Here is an 18,418-nt window from a genome sequence, read left to right as displayed (position 1 = left end):
ATTTTAATCTACAAAACTCCAAATGAACCAAAGTGCTACTGCCTCCCACCCACTAGCTGGCCTAAATCCAGCCAGCAGACTTCCTGCAGTTTTCCCACGCCTGATTGTTTTCCAGCATTTAGACAAAGTGTAGATCATGCAGAAAACCAACAAGTTAAAACTTTTCCTTTTTTTTGAAACTGGAAAGGATAAGAATTGGAGAGCACCAGCTCTCGACTCCTCTCTTTCATAATACAGGAAATACTTTAACAAACTGGAGTGCAGCAAGATAACTTGAAGCAAGCAGTACACTACATATGATGTAGGCTGTTCAGCAGATGGGGGGGGAGGAAGGAGGACATCTAGACAGATGGTCTAGAATTTGCATTTTGTAATTTGAAGATGGAGGCATTTCTCAGCCTACAACATAACATGCTAATTTCAGAAGAATCTGAGAAATAATACAAGAGGGTACCTCTCCCACAGTCCAGTACAACTCTGGGAGAGATTCAAATTGAGTTTAAATGTATAATGTGGGGACTCCTGAAGAAATCAAGAGTAATCAAACTCTCATTAATCTTCAAGAACCAGCATCATTTCTCAAGCCTCTTCTCAAAATGACAAATGGAGAGTTCCAGAATAGAGAATGACATGTGGCTACTAAAAACTCCAACTGAGAAAAGTCTCAAGATAAAGATGGGCAGTGCTCTTGAAATAGCTTCAACAGTTGAAGACCAGCACCAAATAGTTACGTCTTCTTTGCCCTAGACATACCAGATGCTTCTGAACGCTGACTTGGCACATACTACTCCTGCCCACTTCAGCTCCACACATGTGTCACCATGAGGACCTGCATCTCCTCCTGCACCCTAAAAACCCCTTGCTTCCAGATCAAGCACCTCAGCTTAAACTCAGTGCTCAGAGACAGACGGTGAAGTCTACTCTGAAGACAGGCTCAATTTCACGCAGTGAAGAACTGGACAGAGTAGGAGTTGAGGCTCAGCCACTACAGTGGCTCCTGATTTTTCAGTAGAAAAAAAACAGGCTCTCAGAATCACAAATAGCAAATAGTATTAATAGTCTCAGAATAGCAAATAGTCTTAATTACACTAATGAGCTGTGCCACAAGTAAAGGTGGGAAAGGAAGAGCAAAGAGTTTTATGCACTTTTATACTTCATGGCATGGCAGAGGATAACAGGAGACACTGACACCACTGAGTAAGAGGTTAAATTATCTCCGCTGCCCACTTCTACTATAGCTAATAAGTCATAGAGCAGAGAAGATAAAGGTATTCAAAAGAAGCATATAATGCCTTTCATGTTTCTTTGAAATAAATAAATAAATACAGGATTTAAAAGAAGAAATTAAAACTGAAAGCTCTTCAGAATCATTTCTGTTACTTTCACCTCACCTCCTAAAAGTAGAGACAGCAGCTGCTACTGCTGTAGAGACAACCATATATCAAGCAACAGAAGAAAGAGCACTTTTAGACTACTGCCATACAGCTGCTGAGCCACAACTGGACATTATCAGACTGCTGCAGTATCTTTGCATAACACAGGAGCCAACATTCCTTAACTTCACAGAAACAAAGTCAAAGGCATGATTTACACTGATGTATACATACTCATACACAGAGACCAAGGCAGTTGAGGTGGCCAGTTGTATTAGCAGCACCTGCTATCAATGTGATCACATGAGGGTTAGCTTGGGGGCTGTTTTTAAGCACAGGCAGGAAATACAGCTTGAAAGAATACACAGGAATTTAGCAGCTGAAGATACAGCTCTGCAAATTCGGAAGGACTGAATTGGTGGCACAACAGTAGTCCAAGTGCTGTTAAAAAGTGGCTTTGCAGCTTTGAGCTCGTAAAATTATGTTGCCTCTAAGATTAATGTACTTTTACCACAGGAATGATCTTAACTTTTGTCAAGTAATACAAAGAGCAGCTGCTTGACACATCATTAAACAAGCAAGTCTGCTCAATTTTCATTTTACAGATAATCTTATTTTTAAAAAATCTGATAAACTGAGGAGATTACAGGGCATCTACATCCTCATTCATTTACACTAGATGCCAAGAAACCGTAAGAATGTTTTGTTTTCCTTCCAAAGCTATCTTTCAGACCTGGTACTGTAGAAGAATAAAACACCTAGATAGCTGGAAAATAACTGGGTAGTGAGAAACACCTGAAGCGTTTCTGTGTGGCAGGGGAGATCCAGATGTTTTGGAGAAGTAACAGTTATCTAAATCCATGTAACAAATTCTGAGTGATGCATAAGTTTGCTTGGCAAGATGTGTCTTCAAAACCATGCTGCTCTCATTCCAGAATCTCTGCAATATCCTATTTGAAATGAAGATAAATTCATCTTTGGGAAGTGAAATAGATTTTTAAAAAGCATGTATATGCACATATCTTCACAAGTCCTGGACTAGTCTCTTCCACTCTCCTCCCAGAGGCAAAATTTTGTGGTACACCTCTCCAACATTACTAACCCATTCCCCATGGATTATCCTGCAACTGCAAATGAGGAGCTTACCCATGAAACAAACAGTTAAAAATGAGTATTAACTTGCACTACAGCCCATCCATTTCTTAAACTATAAACTGCAGTTTTACTCCAGATTTTAACCATCTTCTTACATGAAAGTTGTTTTTCTTTGGATGGTGGGCAAGGGCAGTGTAATTCTTGAACCTATACTTAAGACCATCAGGAAGAGAGTGGGGTCTCCCCACCTTCTGCTGTGTGGAAGGGGAGAAGTAAAGAAGGACAGGAGCAGTAAAAAAGGACAGGTTAATGGAAGATGCAAAGTTAATGTTGCCAAGAGCTAACAATAATAATAAAAACACTAAAGAACATCAAGGGGGCCTAGGAAAAGAGGTGGGAAAGCAATGTGAGGAATATAGAAAAGGTCCAGTGAGAAACATTGTACACCCAACAGTAAATCACAGCTGCATGACAACCCTCTACCTACATCATTGCTATATTTTGCTAGAAGACAGAAACACGAGTATGCTCCAATTGCCTACAAAGCTCAAAATTTGAGAGGTAGGAGAAAATAAGCATTAAATTATTATAGCCTATATACCAAGGGAGCAGCATGATAATGGTATGTGTGTTTTAATAATCTGATAGAGATCAAAACCAGCATTCACAGAAGAAAACACTTTCCTTCAGTCACTAAATCAATACCTGTCATTTCATGATCAAGTGTATACTTCATATGAATGACCTTTAATCCAATTTCTTCTGAAGTCCACAATTCTTGTAAATACAGTTTGTCAATCCATCACCATGGTACAGATCTTAGACCACATATTTCTTTGTGTTAACAGTAGGTTAAATTCTCTTGATCTTATGTACTGTACCTCCTCAGTGCCACCCACAAAACAACTCTTAAGTTGACTCTTGACTTTGCTCCTTGATAGTAAGCTGAACAGTTTTCCCTTCTCAAACTGAGGTAACAATCTATAATTCACTACTGAAGACCCTATACTTTCTCAAAATACTGTCTGTCAATATCCCTACAATCCAGGAGCAGGAACTCAGCAATGAAAATGGCAACTCGTATTTTCCTTTATGGAAAACAGCCACTCCATCAGCTCAAAGCTAGCAAATGGCCTGTTGATAAGACTACGTGGCAATAAGCCAAAAAAGTTGCTCCAGAAGTAAAGCACAACACCTGGGTTCACAATGATTATTGTGGCATTCACACAAGTGTCTTACAAGCAGGTTAAGCAAGCAGGCTTTTTTAGTGGTTAAGACTTGTCTGGAGTAACGCAGTGGTTTGCAGGGCTCAAACAACAGGAATAATACCCATTTTTGCTCAAATAAGAAAAAAAAAAATCAAAACACAACCATTAAGAAAAAACTGTACATGACAGGGACAATTTTAGGTGGTGGGGCACAGGAAGGTACACACATTCATAGCCAATGGAGGGACCATAAGAGAGTTAACTGATGACAAGATAACCACTTTGTTTAAGAGCAGATTCCAAACAAGCAAAACATATTTAGCTCCAATAGTTGTAAGTTACTGCTTATCCACGCATGACAGAAAAAATAGTGTGCATATCATTACTAAAGCTGTAGCCCCAGTAATTACACTTAAAGAGGAAACCCAAAAAGGACCCATGTAAGTGGGTTAATTAAGAGCATCACTCCAGAACTATCAGTATCAGCAAACTTCATTTTCTATGGCCTATCTACTGGGCAACACAAGGTGCAACAGTCACAGCTGGAGTTCTGAACATTTCTGAACTCTTCCTTTTCTTGTTTCACCTGTCTTCTATTTTAGAACCTGATTTTGAATGCATGCACCACAGTGATTGGGGGAGCTAAGAATTAAGATCATCAAAAAAAGAAAGAGATAGTGAAAGATGAGAACTTCGAGGGCACATTAGCGAGTGCCTAAACCTGTGTTTTGTGCAACATTTAACCGCACCAGCAATTAAATTCATAAACAAAAGAAGTTCTTGTTAAATATTAAGCATCCATATCCCTTCAGTTAGGGAGAAAGAGCTCATGATAAGTGTCATAAGGCATTCAACAGCAAAGATGCTGTAAGAAAAAATACCACAGTATTCAGATAGTCTTTATAACTCGTAACAGATGAACAGAGAGGCACTTACACCCTCTCCTTTTAATCTAGCACAAATAACCTTTAAATAATTCTTATGTCAACAGGATATATTTTAAACTGTTCTCAAAGGAAATGCCATCAGCATAAGTTACCTTTCTTTAAATTTCACTGTATTACTAATTTGAGTACGGAAGAGCTTATATTTTATCACCCATGATGATCACATTTTACACATCTTGGACAGTGAAGAGAGATCAGTCAGTTTCACTATAACCCAGTGCTATGATAGGATTTAAGCATTTAAAGTAAGTTAATACAAAGAGCAGCTGCTTGACACATCATTAAACAAGCAAGTCTGCTCAATTTTCATTTTACAGATAATCTTATTTTTAAAAAAATCTGATAAATTGAGGAGATTACAGGGCGTCTACATCCTCACTCATTTACATTAGAAGGAGACATAATGTATAAAACTTAAATAAGGATTGAAAGCTTAACTTCACACGACTTCGTCTTGAACATGTAGACGTTTGCTCTGCATGAAGCTTTAGGCAGCCCCAAAAAGCTATCGGCAGCATGACATTTACCCTTCTTACTCTTCATTACTATTTTATCTTCAATTTCTTTACACTGGCAAACACGATTAAGGAAACTCAGCCACTGGCATCTCCAACTGTCTGGATATAGCTTTATAACAAGTGATTTTAAGGGCCAGAAAAGGCGACTGTGCCATCTACACTAGTTCTGTGTCCTGCACATCGCAAGCTGACAGCCTCAGGGTCACAGCATGAAGTCTTTGTCAGATCAAAGTTCTTGCTACACTATTCAGCAACAAGCAGCTGGTTTTGAGTAAGCACATAAAATCTATACAAAAGACGCAGGGGTTTTTCAGTCACACATACTGCCTCCACGAATGCCATAACCTAACCCCCTTCTTTCCACGACTGACCCTAGGAATTGGCTAGGGTGAGAAAATAAATCAGGATTTTATCCTCCCGTCCCTCGCTAGCCGGGAGGCTAATTCACAGTGGAAAAGAAAACACGGAACCACCGCTACATATGGCAGCTGGAGGGCACAAGGCTAGAGCCCAGAAGTTCACACTCGTTGGGAAGACATAAGCATGTCCGAGAGAGTAGCGATAGCGATCCGCGAAGGACCTATTTCAAGGGATCTCCTTTCCACCCGGTCCCGTTCCCACGGGACCCGCTCATTCCCCACCGGCGAGCCAGGCACTTACCTGTGCCGATGCTCGTCGTGCCCCTGCCCGTGGATGAGGAAGCCGCCGAGGTTCTTGCCCCCTTTGCTGGTGTCCACGTGAGGAATGAGCACATCCTCCAAGCCCAGGTCAAAGCGCTTGTGCTTCGAGGAGTCGGGGAGGAAGAAGAACGCCCCGAAGCACAGGGTGATGAAGGCACTAAGAATGAGGAGCAGGATAAATTTTTCGGAGAGTCTCAAGGTAGCCCTGTGGTGCGGGAAGGCGGAGGCGCCCAGGTTCAGGGGGGGCAGCCTCCGCCCGGAGAGCGGCAGCAGGGCGGGAGTGGTCATCCTTCCGCTAGCGACCACCCCGCGGGGCACGGCTCATCCCTCAGCCCCAGCGGAGCGCCCCGGCGGCGCGGGCCCGGCTCGGCGCGGCCGCCTCCCGGCCCGGCGCGGGAGCTGCGGGCGGCTTCACCATCCTCCCCGCGGGCGCCGGGCCGCGCACCCCCTCGCCTGCCGAACCACCGCGCGGGCGAACGGAGGGGAGGAGACGGGACCGGAGGGGAGAGGCCGGGGCGCCCCAACGGCCCCTCCGCCTCCCCGGGGGCTCGGGCCGGGGCGCGGCCGCCCCGCTACCTGCGCGCCCCTCCTTCCCTCCCTCTCTCCCTCGCCCCGGGGCCAGCAGGGCCCGAGCGGGCGGCTCCGGTCAGCGGCGCTCCCCTAGCTCCGCAGCCGTTCGACTGCGGGACGGCAGCAGCGACCGACAGCGGGCTGCTGAGGGCCCGGCCTGGCGCGCGGTGTCCCTCCGCCCGCGTCCCCTGGGCCGGGCCGGGCGGAGGCTCATCCCCGCCGCGCCGCCCCGCTACGAACGGCGCCGGCAACGGCCGCCGCAATTGCACTCCGGACCCTCTGCCCGCACTCACGGCGCAGGCGTGGCGGCGGCGCAGGCGCGCTGCGGAAAGCGAGGTCTCCGGGAAGCCGCTGCCAAGGGAGCCATGCCCCTTCGGCTGGAGGGGCGGGGACAGGGGCGGGGATGGGCTGAGCTGCTGCCCTGGTATGCGAGCGGGGACGGGCTGGTGTAGGGGTGTGCTGCGCTGCAGCAGGAGGGGTCGTCGGCGGACCGTCTGTCCCGTCGCTGTCTCTCCCTCCGTTCGCCGGCGGTTCGGTGTTGCCCCCTGCGGGAAGCGGTGTCTCGCCGCACCGCTGCGGCTTGGCCGGTGTCGCTTTTGGCCGCGCTCTCAGCCGGGTCGGCGGCGCCGGTGGGGGGGTGGCAGGTCTGGGAGCAAAACGCGAGGTGTACCTTGGAAAACATCGCGCAAATCTCGCTTAGCGCGGGGCCGCGTAATCGTCCCGGGGACCTCGCAAGATAGGGCCCCATGAGCGAGTAATACTTGTCTCTGGCAGGAGAGACAGGTCCCGAGGGAGCGGTGCGGAGCTCTGATGTGAGCATGTACCCTGGTACCCCACGGAGGCATCAGGCTGTGCCTTCCCCGATGTGTTTGTTTTGATTTACCTGAGGGGTATCAGAGCACACTGCCAGGGGCACTGCCCTGGGACAGCTGAGGAACTACAACAGAGCCAGCTTTAGTGACCTCAACCGCGGTAGCTCCCCAGCTCCCCGAGCCGGTTTGAACCTGTGGGGTGATGATGTTAAGGCAGAAGTGCCATAAGAAGGGGTGTAGATGAAGCTGCAGGCAGAAAACACTTCCCATACTAAGACAGGCTAAGAACGTTGGGGCTGTTCTGCGTGGAGACCTCAGAGCAGTCTCCCAATATCTGAAGGGGGCCTACAAGGATGCTGGAGAGGGACCTTCATCAGGGACTGTAGTGATAGGACAAGGTGTGATGGGTTTAAACTGAAACAGGAGAAGTTCAAGTTAGATATAAGGAAGAAGTTCTTTTCTGTGAGGGTGGTAAGGCATTGGAATGAGTTGCCCAAGGAAGCTGTGAATGCTCCATCCCCGGCAGTGTTCAAGGCCAGGTTGGACAGAGCCTTGGGCAACGTGGTCTAGTGTGAGGTGTCCCTGCCCATGGCAGGGGGGTTGGAAGTGTATATCTTAAGGTCCTTTCCAAACCAAACCATTCTATGATTCTATGAAAACAGATCTGAATTACCCTTTACAAATACTAAACGTGATCGTTTTACCCTGCTCAGTCATGGTCTGCTTCCTGCACCCATGCACAAGACAGAGTTGTCAGTCTGTAAGAGTTTCATGCAAAAGCGAAAGGAAAGGTTTAGTAAAGGCCTGGTCAAGGTAGCTGCAGGAACCAGGTTCAGAGGAGTTAAAAGAATAAAAGCAGGTCATAAGTTAAAAGAATAAAAGCAAGTCACAAGTTACACCTGCAACTCTTCTCAAAGTAGAGTGTTTTTCACCTTTTAAAATTATCACTGGAGCCTTGAGTACGCCTAGATTATGGAGGGCAAAGTGTGTTTAGCAAACCTGGAAAACAAGGCTGAATCCTAGCCAAGGAAACATAAAGGCAGAGGAAAGGACAGGTCAGTTCAGCCTGCTGAGGATGGAGGGGACTTCCAAGGGGCAAGACAGTGTCCCCAGATTGTGGTAAGAGTGACAGGATAAGAACTGAATTCAGGCAGCATGCAGCAGCTCCCTGTGGTGAAGCCATGTTCCAGAAGGGTGAGGAATCCAGTCTACAGGTGTGAATACACAAAGAAAGTGGGAGAGAAGGCATTGAGGCATATGTCCTGCAGGCAGAGAGCAGGCACAGAGCCAAGAGTGGCTTCCACTGCCATTAATGCTGCCAATGCCCATGAGTGGGGTGCCCTTGATCCCAGTCCTAGCAGCTGCTGGTATCTGACCAGAGGATAACGGTAATACTGGGCCTTTAGGTCCGTTATCAGTCTTACACATTGCTTTAAGTGTTTTGAATCTGAGGGGAATTATGCTGGCCTGTGAAAAAAACATCTCAAGTCCAGCTGGACATGCTGAATTAATGAAGGTTAGTGCTCATCTTCTGGTCTGAGTGTGGTATACCACGGAAGTTAAGCCCTCAAGAGAGGCTAATTTGGGAGGATTCCAAAAAAGAAAGCAGCTGAGCTAGTAAAGCACTCTGACTGTCAATGTAGTGACACAGGTCTGGGTGGGGCAAAAAAGTACAGATTAATAAACCCCTAGGGTCGGTCAGGTTATCTGAAGTTAACTGATCGAGGTGAAGGAAACCTTCTTCTATATGAGATTAACTCTTTCTCTATGATCACTACCTACACACAGTCCTCACATCCAAGCCATGAATCACATCTTGCTGCATCTTTTACCTAATATACCAAAGAAAATAGCCTTTCTCATCTGTCCACCCAGCTAAACTCTTCCATCAACTTAGGTTTTTGCTTCCTCTTCCCTGTTTTTTTACAAACAGGGCCCATGATAATGCCATGCAGCAGACAGCTGGACCCTGCTCACTAGTCTTGCACTAGTGAAAAACAGAATAAAGTGAGAAAATCTGTCATGAGGTAATAGAAACCAAAGAGCCAGTGTGAGACAAAGATACCAAAGAGAGGATGTATATGAAACTGTATTATCAATGATACTACAATGCACTCCAACCAGTACAGCAACTAAACCTAACATTTCATGTTGTTACTGCAGGATCAACAGGCTTCAACTGGTTTGTTGGCCATTTCAGCTGCCTTATAGTTTTGATCTGGTAAAGTAAAATATCTTCAAATATGTTCAAGTCTTCACTTGTTAAATTGCTTTCACATGATGGAAAAATAAAAAGATCAGTCCATGAAGACTTTTGTTCTTCAGTCTTTTTGCCCTTTGCTTCACTCTTCTCTGCCAACTGCTAGTTTTTCTTTTGCTTTAAAAGACTGAGCAGAAGCTTCCAATTTCTTTATAGAAATGTTTCTTTGTGTTTAGCTCATTGCAAGGAAGTGACATTTCTGTAGGTTTTGTAGTTTATGATGACCTTTCCAAATTCTAAAGCATCTGTGTCTAAACCATGATGAAGTTTTGTATTTCTTCAATTTTGTGCTTGTTTTGACTTCCATACTCTTTGCCAAAGTCTAAGACTAATTTTTCATCCTTTGGCTCTGTCATACTGGGTAATATGCATATCCCTGTAATTCTGTCAGTGATTTTCCACACTGCAGTTTTGTTGCTTTGTAGCTGAACAACATTAAATATAGAACTATATTGAATTAGTTGTTTTTGTGAGCCTGTGCTACACTATATAGATTCTGCATCTATTAGTGCTTTCTCAGAGATGCACAGAACATTCTCAGAAGTGTCCTGTGCTGAAACCTAAGGGTTTTCACAAGAACCAGGAATTTCCTGTACTCTGCCTTATCTTTGATCAACTACTAATGTAAGTGGGAGCTTGAGGTGCAAAAGTGCTCGATTGTCAGCTCTAAAGTCACTGTATTTCTACAAACCAGCATTTCTTGAAAATTATTAGGGTAGTTCACATCTTTCAAAGGTAGACAAAGTAAGTCCCGTTGAAGTACAGATCCATATCCACGTATTATTTCTTTCTTCTTGAAATGACTGCAGTGATCCCTTCTAGCATCACAGTCTGGGCACAGGGTCAATTGCAATCATTATTTGCAAAGCCTCTTCTTCAGTTTTCTCCCAAACACTTTCCAGTCTTTCCTCTGGCCCCCAGGTTCCCTGGAAAGTCTGATGCAACTCAAAACAGCATTCACATTCTCTCAAAGCTAATGGTGACTGCAGTCCCATGAGCACATTCTTTGTGAAATCTAGTCTCTCGTTGCTCCTGTGACTGTCTCCGTGTTTCTTATTCTATCCCTCCTATCATTACTTCTTTGGAAGAGATTCCACCCCCAGCCAAGCTTCGCCAGAAGACTTTGGTCTTTGGTCCATTTCCCTGCTCTATATATCTCTTCCCTGTTTTGCTGAATGTAGGTAAACATACATTTTAATAACATTTCTATGTGGACAACTCACAAGTCAACCTCTCCAGACCCCAATTTGTTCCAAATAACCCTTAAGCTTAGATCTTTATGGGGAAGACTAGCCTTGCTCATCCTCAGTGCGGCTATCGCAGGATGATTCTATGCATGGTCTCACACTCTGAATTCTCCTTACATCCTCATATCCAGTTCTGAAATCACACCTTGTTGAGTTCTTCCTGAGAATCATATCAAAGATATGGACTTTCCCATCCATTAGATCAGCCAGACTATTCCACCTAGGCATTGTCTTGCTTCTTTGTCTCTGGTTCTCACAAAGGCATTCTTGCACCTTTCAAGTCCGTTCAAAGTGATTCTGGACAGATAACCTTTTGGGTGCAATTGCCCTTGCTGTGTCATGTCAAACTTTGCATCACCCCAACCTTTCATGATATGCCTTCCCCCTATCCTAGAATTTCTGATCCATCACTAAGACACTACCTCCTCCTACACCCAGTTGGCCTCTAATACCATCCTCCAGCACCTATTTATTAATGTTTCAAGTACTTCCATGCTTTCTTGTATGCTTCCCTAAGGCATGAAAGGACTTGCACATCAAAAAGGAATTTGGGAACCATGAAAGAGCATTAGACTATACCAGTAAATTTGCGGCTATGAAAACTGAACTTACTCATGGCAACTTCTGTACAGAGACACAAAATGGGTATAAATATCAGCTTATAAAAGAAAATGTTAGATCTATGAGTGTGTAGTGGGATCAGCAGCAGCACTGCCATTCTTTAGCTGAGAAAGTGAAAATAAGTTTTCTGAAGATGCTCAGAAATAAGGGCTAAGAGTTGCATGACTTCAGGACCTTGAGATCAAATAGTTGCCTGTAGCATACACTGGGAGGACCATCCTGAAACCCCTGGAATCTATTACATGTATGGAAGAGATTGTGTAACAGGGTAAATATATCATATGCATGGTGGTCTGGGTTTGCGTATGATGAGACTTGGTGACTGAGGTTGTCCCTGGAAATAAAAACCAAGCCGATCATTCAGATGGGCACAAATCTCACACGTTTGATGTTTTACATCCAAGCACAATCTGCTTTAAAAGAAAACCAGGATTTATGCCCCATTTGTGCAATCCTAAAAGTAGAATTGCTAAGATATCTTTACGATACTGGAGATGAGAAATTTCTAAGTAAATAGATTATAGCTTCCCATTGCTGAACGTTTATTACAGAAATGGGTCAAGATAAAGATGTTCAACATTGTAAAAAACAAGTCAAAGTCCTCTTAGAAACATAATTAGAAAACATGTCACCAGTTGCCACAGGATGCACAACACGTAACAGTGACACATCAATCAATGTTTGAAAGACTCATGTTTTCCTTAAAATTCCAGCCCAAGTCTGGTAACCACTACAGGAGAGCAAGCAAATCACCTTCATATTTCATAGTGAAGTGTCCTTCCATTCTGGAGAGGGCAAATTAAAATTTGGCTAGAAGAGAAATTTGCTTCCTTACGGCTATGTTTTGGAATATCTGCATGGCACTCACTGTTCCTCTACACAGATCTTCATGCCTGTCTCGATGAGCCTCCCTGCAGGCATATGGGCCCAACTGCACTGATTACTTTGCAGAACTGGGGGTTAGAAATTACAAAGCCACATGCTTTATAATTGCAAGCTCACTAACTTATCCTAGTCTTGTTCAATGATCTTCTCCTTCCCAGCAGGGCCCATCTGTCACCATTTCACGAACTCCATGTTTTAACGAGATCCAGTTTTACTCTTTGCTTTCAAGTGATTTTATTCTATACCTGTATATTGAAAGATAAAAAAAGGCTTCTATTATAAGAAAATCAGTCACAAATATATAGAAAACTGAAGGGCTCTTGCATATATTGCCATTTGACATTTTATCATTGCATTGTTGATAGTTCTGTATTATCTTCATTCCGTGCTAAAAGAGCAATTGAAAGACATTCCTCTTTAGAATGAGAAAAAAAAAAACCAAAACCCATGAAAGAAAGGTGGACATTCAAGTCTAAACAGCCTTAGAACTACAACAAGCTGATAAGCCAGTTCTTTGGAAGTGTAATCTTCAGTTAAAATATTTTCATTCAACTCATGCTACTGAATTAGACTTGGTCCATGCACAGTCGGTAAAGAATTCTGCTGTTAAAGGAGAATATACCACTTGATGTGGTATATTCACAGATGTGGTATATAACAGAGCCAGCTCTCACGTTAGCAGCTCCTTTCATTAGCCCAGCCACATGTCTGGAGGGAAGAAAGGCTCTACACAAACAGAAACTATCCCATGCTATGCCTTTATTACCATATCCATCACCAGGATCTTGTAGGCTAGCTCAAGCTTGAGGATGCAGTTAAAAGCATCAAGGCAAATTGACCAGACACAGTAGCTGCCATTTAGCATGATATGCCATGGACTGTATGACATTCATGTACCAATGCTCCCTTGTTCCAAATGAATCAAAAAAGCCAGATCACAGGCATCATCATCATCAGCTACAGTGGGCAAATGCCTGACTTTGTTGCATGGATGCTATGCTCAACCAATAAATTCCTGGCATACTGTTGTCTAGCCTGTGTTTATCTAGTTAACTGCAGACTGACATGTGCAGAAGAGAAAGCTACATTGTTGTGTCCCAAGCACTGTGTTCATCCTTGTTACTCTGTGAAGCCATCTGGGTGCCTATCAGGACAGGCAACAGTAAGACAGGGATTTTCCATCCACCTCTGTGCGGGTTGGAAGTCAAGCCAGCAGTACCGCTTTCCATGGAAGATTATATTCATCAGCCAAATACAAGGCCTTCTCTTGATTTGTCAGTCTGCCCATTATGCTTTTCAGTGATCTTCTCCCTCACTTATCTAATACTTTCTCCCTCTCCCCCATCATTCCCTCCAAGACGTCTATAGCCGCGAGCCCTCAGGTGGCCACCGTTCTTCCTTCCCACAGTCTCTGAGCTGAGTTTGTGCTTGGGTCTGTAATTACACATACCCAAACATCAGGCTAGTTCTGCAGGGCTTCCCTGCAGATACTGCAGTGGAAATTTATCTAGCAAAGGCCTATGTGGTGTCTCCAGAGTGCCTCTTGTTAGTAGCTAGGGCATGCCTCACGCACCTTCTAATACCCTCCCACTGCATGAGGCTTCCTAGACACAAATCCCAGCAGATCCCTACCTGTATTCCAGCTCTGCCATGTGGGGCTGAGAAGTTTTCCACTTCTGGTCTGGGATTTCTCAGATGTGCTTAGGCATGTGTGAGTAGTAAGCTTGAGCTTTTGGATGATACTGCATTTATTAAATTTAAAGTATGAATCAAAGTCATACATACACAATGAACCCAGAATTTGCTGGAAATGCTGATCAGGCTCAACTGACTGAATAGCAGACGGGTAATTGACTCCAGTGCATCCTCATGGCATTGGCTCTACTTGATGGGTGTGCAGCAACTGCGTGAGGTGTGTGTTTGAAACCATTATGACTTCCAGACATACAGCTGCCCAGCTGGACAGACTACGCAGGAGACTTTCAGCCACCTGGATCTACTAGATACACTTAAAATCCTCCAGTTCCACCGAGGTTGAAATTCTGGATACCAATCCAGAACTTCTCTGGGGAAATCTAGGCATGTGACAAGAGGTGAGGGAAAAAGGTTCTTCATCTGCTGCCTTTACTGGTCATGGGGACCTGTGTTTTCCCTGCTCATGGATATGCCCACAGAGATTAAACTGGGAACTTCTGCTCTACTGTACCTATGATTTTATATCTATCTTCACCATCATTACAGATACCCTGTCATATAATGACACTGTCATTATAGAGTCTCTTTCTTTTCCCTTCCAGAAAAGCACACACATGTGCACACCCTCTGAGAGCTAAGAACACCAAGCCACCTCCCCTCAGGAAGAATGAAGCCAGCTTCATCCCTTCTCTCTCAAGCATGAATAAAAATCTGCTGACCTTACCTGAACATCTTCAAAGTTTTACAGCTAGTCCTTTCATGCCTCAAAGAGCCTACCCAGCCTCCCTTTAAATGCTGCATTTCATGTTCCATCCAATAGTTAAATAACCGCTGGCAGGTTAATGGACTCCTTAAAGTGGAAATCACAAGTCCTAGTAAATACAGAAAAAAGAATAAGGCAGTGGAAAATGATGCTGGATCCTCCACTTAGGTCACAACAACCCTATGTGATGCTGCAGGCTTGGGGAAGAGTGACTGGAAAGCTGCTTGGTGGAAAAGGACCTAGAGGTGTTGGATGACAGCTGGCTTAATATGAGCCAACAGTGTGCCCAGGAGGCCAAGGCAGCCAACAGCATCCTGGCCTGTATCAGCACCAGTGCGGCAGCAGGGCCAGGGCAGTGATTGTCCCCTGGTACTGGGCACTGATGAGGCCACACCTCGAATCCTGTGTTCAATTCTGGGCCCCTCACTACCAGAGGGACATTGAGGTGCTGGAGCGGGGCCAGAGAAGGGCAACAGAGCTGGTGAAGGGCCTAGAGCACAAGTGTGATGAGGAATGGCTGAGGGACCTCGGGGGTTTAGTGTGGAGAAGAGAAGGCTCAGGGGGGACCTTATCGCTCTCTACATCTACCTGACAGGAGGTTGCAGTGAGGTGGGGTTGGTCTCTTCTCCCAGGATGCAAGAGACAGGATGAAAGGAAACAGCCTCAAGCTGTGCCAGAGGAGGTTTAGACTGGGGATTAGGAGAAAATTCTTCACCAAAAGGGTAGTCAGGCATTTGAACAGGCTGCCCAGGGCAGTGGTGGAGTCACCATCCCTGGAGGTATTTAAAAGACATGTAGATGTGGTGCTTAGGCATGGTTTAGTGGTGGCTTTGATAGCGCTGGGTTTACAGTTGGGCTCAATGATCTTATGTTTGGGGTTTTTTCCAACCTAAATGATTTAATGTTTCTAAGATGGTGGATGAAAATGACTAATCTCAGTAAAGAAAAAAATATCATAAAACCAGAATTGCAAAGTCTCTGAGAGGCACTGTGTGAATATGCTGGCAAATTTAAAAATTAGGAGAGATGCTGATGAAATCTTGCAAAGTTCAGATTCAACCAGCACTTTCTGTACATGAAAATCATTAGGGCTAGTAAAAAGGATGACGACTGAAGGAATCACACTGTTTTGGGGAGTACTGGTTGCATTTTGTATAGGAAGATAAAGGGGAACATTGTTTTGAAATGCTAATACAAATGTAAGAAGAACATTACATCCATACGGAGAAACACTACCTATTTTCTTAGTAGGAGTTTGAAAAAAAAGAGGAAGTAGGATTAGTTTCCACCCACAGTGAAGAGTTTTGCTGTTTATTGTGAGGTTGGTTGGTTGGTTTGTTTTGTAGGGGGTTTTTGTGGTTTGGCTTGGGTTTTTTTCTAATTCAAGACTATTCATTAATGATCAGAAAAGCTGTGATTCATTAAAGAAAGGAATACCTGAAAGACCGCTGAATCAAAATCCCAAAGGCCTTTAAAAGGCACAGGTTACATGACACTAAGCAACCTGTTTTAAACAATTTCAGTAAGGATTAGAGAAAATAAAATAGCAAAGCAAATAAACATGCCGAACAATGTCAGCAAAACAGCAGCTGGCAGGTATAATAGAAAATGTTCAAATGCCAAGGAAATCCCATCAATTGTAGTGATGAACCCAAGTAGTTCATGAAGATATACTGTAGTGATAGGACAAGGGGTAATGGGTTCAAACTTAAACAGAGGAAGTTGAGGTTAGATATGAGGAAGAAGTTCTTTACTGTGAGGGTGGTGAGGCACTGGCACAGGTTGCCCAAGGAAGCTGTGAATGCTCCATCCCTGGCAGTGTTCAAGGCCAGGTTGGACGGAGCCTTGATATCCTCCCCAACCCATCGTTCTCCTGCCATAAGGTCTATCAGCTTCTCAATTTATCAGCTACATTTTTATGAATTTGTGACATCCCATGCCCATATTTCGTACCTCCTTTTTGCGATATTTGACTCAACTTGGGTTGCACCTACATGTCTGTGTGCAAGGATGTTCCAGAAATTCATTCTTCAGTGATTTTACTTTGAGGGTGGTGAGGCACTGGAACAGGTTGCCCAAAGAAGTGGTAAATGCTCCATCCCTGGCAGTGTTCAAGGCCAGGTTGGACGGAGTCTTGGGTGACATGGTCTAGTGTGAGGTGTCCCTGCCCATGGCAGGGGGTTGGAACTGGATGATCTTAAGGTCCTTTCCAACTAAATGATTCTATGATTCTATGATTCTGTGATTAAAATCTTCTCGCATCTGTTTTAAATTTGGTTGTACTTATTTATAGCTATTCATTTTTGTTCAAATGCTACTGTTAAAGTACAAGCATTATCATTCAGGTTTCAGGATTTCTTGTTAGGAAGACTGAAATTTAGTTTTGGCTGAATTTTTCTCATGGCAGAGATTCAGAGATTGTTCATGGATATCCCATAACAAACAATGCAAATGTCTGTAACATTTGGTAAGGACCTGTGCCTGGAATAGTTCTGCTTATGCTATTTAACATTTTTTCATGTCTATTTACCTAATTACCAACAGGTGGAAGAAATGTACTGTTTCCGTTAGACGGAAAGCTTTGAAGTACAGCTTACAGCACTAAACTTCATGTACAGTTGGTGACAGCACATAAATCTTAGATGTTCTCTGTCATCAACTACACTTCCTATACCTCACAGACATTGTTTAACAATTAAATTGTATTAGAAAACTGATTTGTAGCACTTTGAAAATAATTTTAAGGTACACAGGTACATAATAGTCTTGACACGGACCCTAGGAAGCAAAGGAATGAAAAGTTAGGGCAAGCAACCTATTTCCACCTTCCACACCTCTCCCAAAGGCATATTCATTGTGAAAGTTACCCCCCAAATTCACAGCTCAGCTTCTCATCTTCACTTGCCTGTTGATCCTCATTACCTGTTTCACCAGCCCACTCTGCTTCCAGGACACAGCATCAAATAGCCACACAGCCAGTCACACACAATTCTTTACTCCCACTTCCCTTTCTGTCAGCTCCTTCTTTTCTTAGAAATGTGCTGGCACTGCTGCACTCTGTACTCCCTGACACGAGGTGTGATTAATGATAGCTCTTAAAAACTACAAATGCCTTTTATGTCAGCATGGCCAACAACTAGCATTTCATATGCTAGCAGCTTCATCAGTCTTCAAGCAACAAACGATGACACATTCCCCACAGGTCAGAATAAATGTTCCACTGTGGGACTTCTTTATCATCACTAAAAAAGAAATGCACCTAAGAAGAAAGCACCCAAGATTCATTCTGAAAAATCCTTCCAAAATTCCCTTTAGTCTGCTTTTGCTCAGTGCCGCAGGACACAGGTTGTGGGAAGCAGGAGAAATATGTGCCTACACTGAGCTCTTTTTTGGGGAAAAAAAAAAAAAAAGAAAAAGAAAAAGAGAAAAGGTTGAAAAGTTGAGATTAAACAAAAGATACATCATCAACAATATAGTTTTATCGAATCAGTAATGCTCATTTTGGTTAGGCTGCGTAAGGATTTAAATTCTAATCCCTGGTTTGCAATTACTCATAATTGTCTTCTGACAAAAATTTCCCATGCCTGGTTTATCCAGTTGCTGAATTTTCTTCTGTTAAGTTTAAGCAAAACCAATGTCAGCCTCTTTCATCAGGAAAACAGGGGGAATTCCTGCTTTGTTACAATCTTATCTCCAAAGTGTCTCAAACTTGAATGAGTTGACAACAAAGTTGTGACTTAAGGG

General features: G+C 43.9%; 1 protein-coding gene across 1 annotated transcript in view; it reads right to left on the bottom strand.

The window, feature by feature from the left end:
- Positions 1 to 6,712, bottom strand: part of MAN1A2 (mannosidase alpha class 1A member 2) — a 141,947-nt gene extending 135,235 nt beyond the window's left edge. The window contains exon 1 of the mRNA XM_030471971.1: positions 5,802 to 6,712. Coding sequence (XP_030327831.1) covers positions 5,802 to 6,109 — 308 coding nt within the window. The 5' untranslated portion in view covers positions 6,110 to 6,712. The remainder of the gene's footprint in view (positions 1 to 5,801) is intronic.
- Positions 6,713 to 18,418: the final 11,706 nt, after the last annotated feature.

This window comes from Strigops habroptila, chromosome 2 (assembly GCF_004027225.2).
Source record: "Strigops habroptila isolate Jane chromosome 2, bStrHab1.2.pri, whole genome shotgun sequence".
NCBI classification, from domain to species: domain Eukaryota; kingdom Metazoa; phylum Chordata; class Aves; order Psittaciformes; family Psittacidae; genus Strigops; species Strigops habroptila.
Note: the sequence above shows the minus strand (reverse complement) of the source record. Positions and strands in the feature narration are given on the sequence as shown.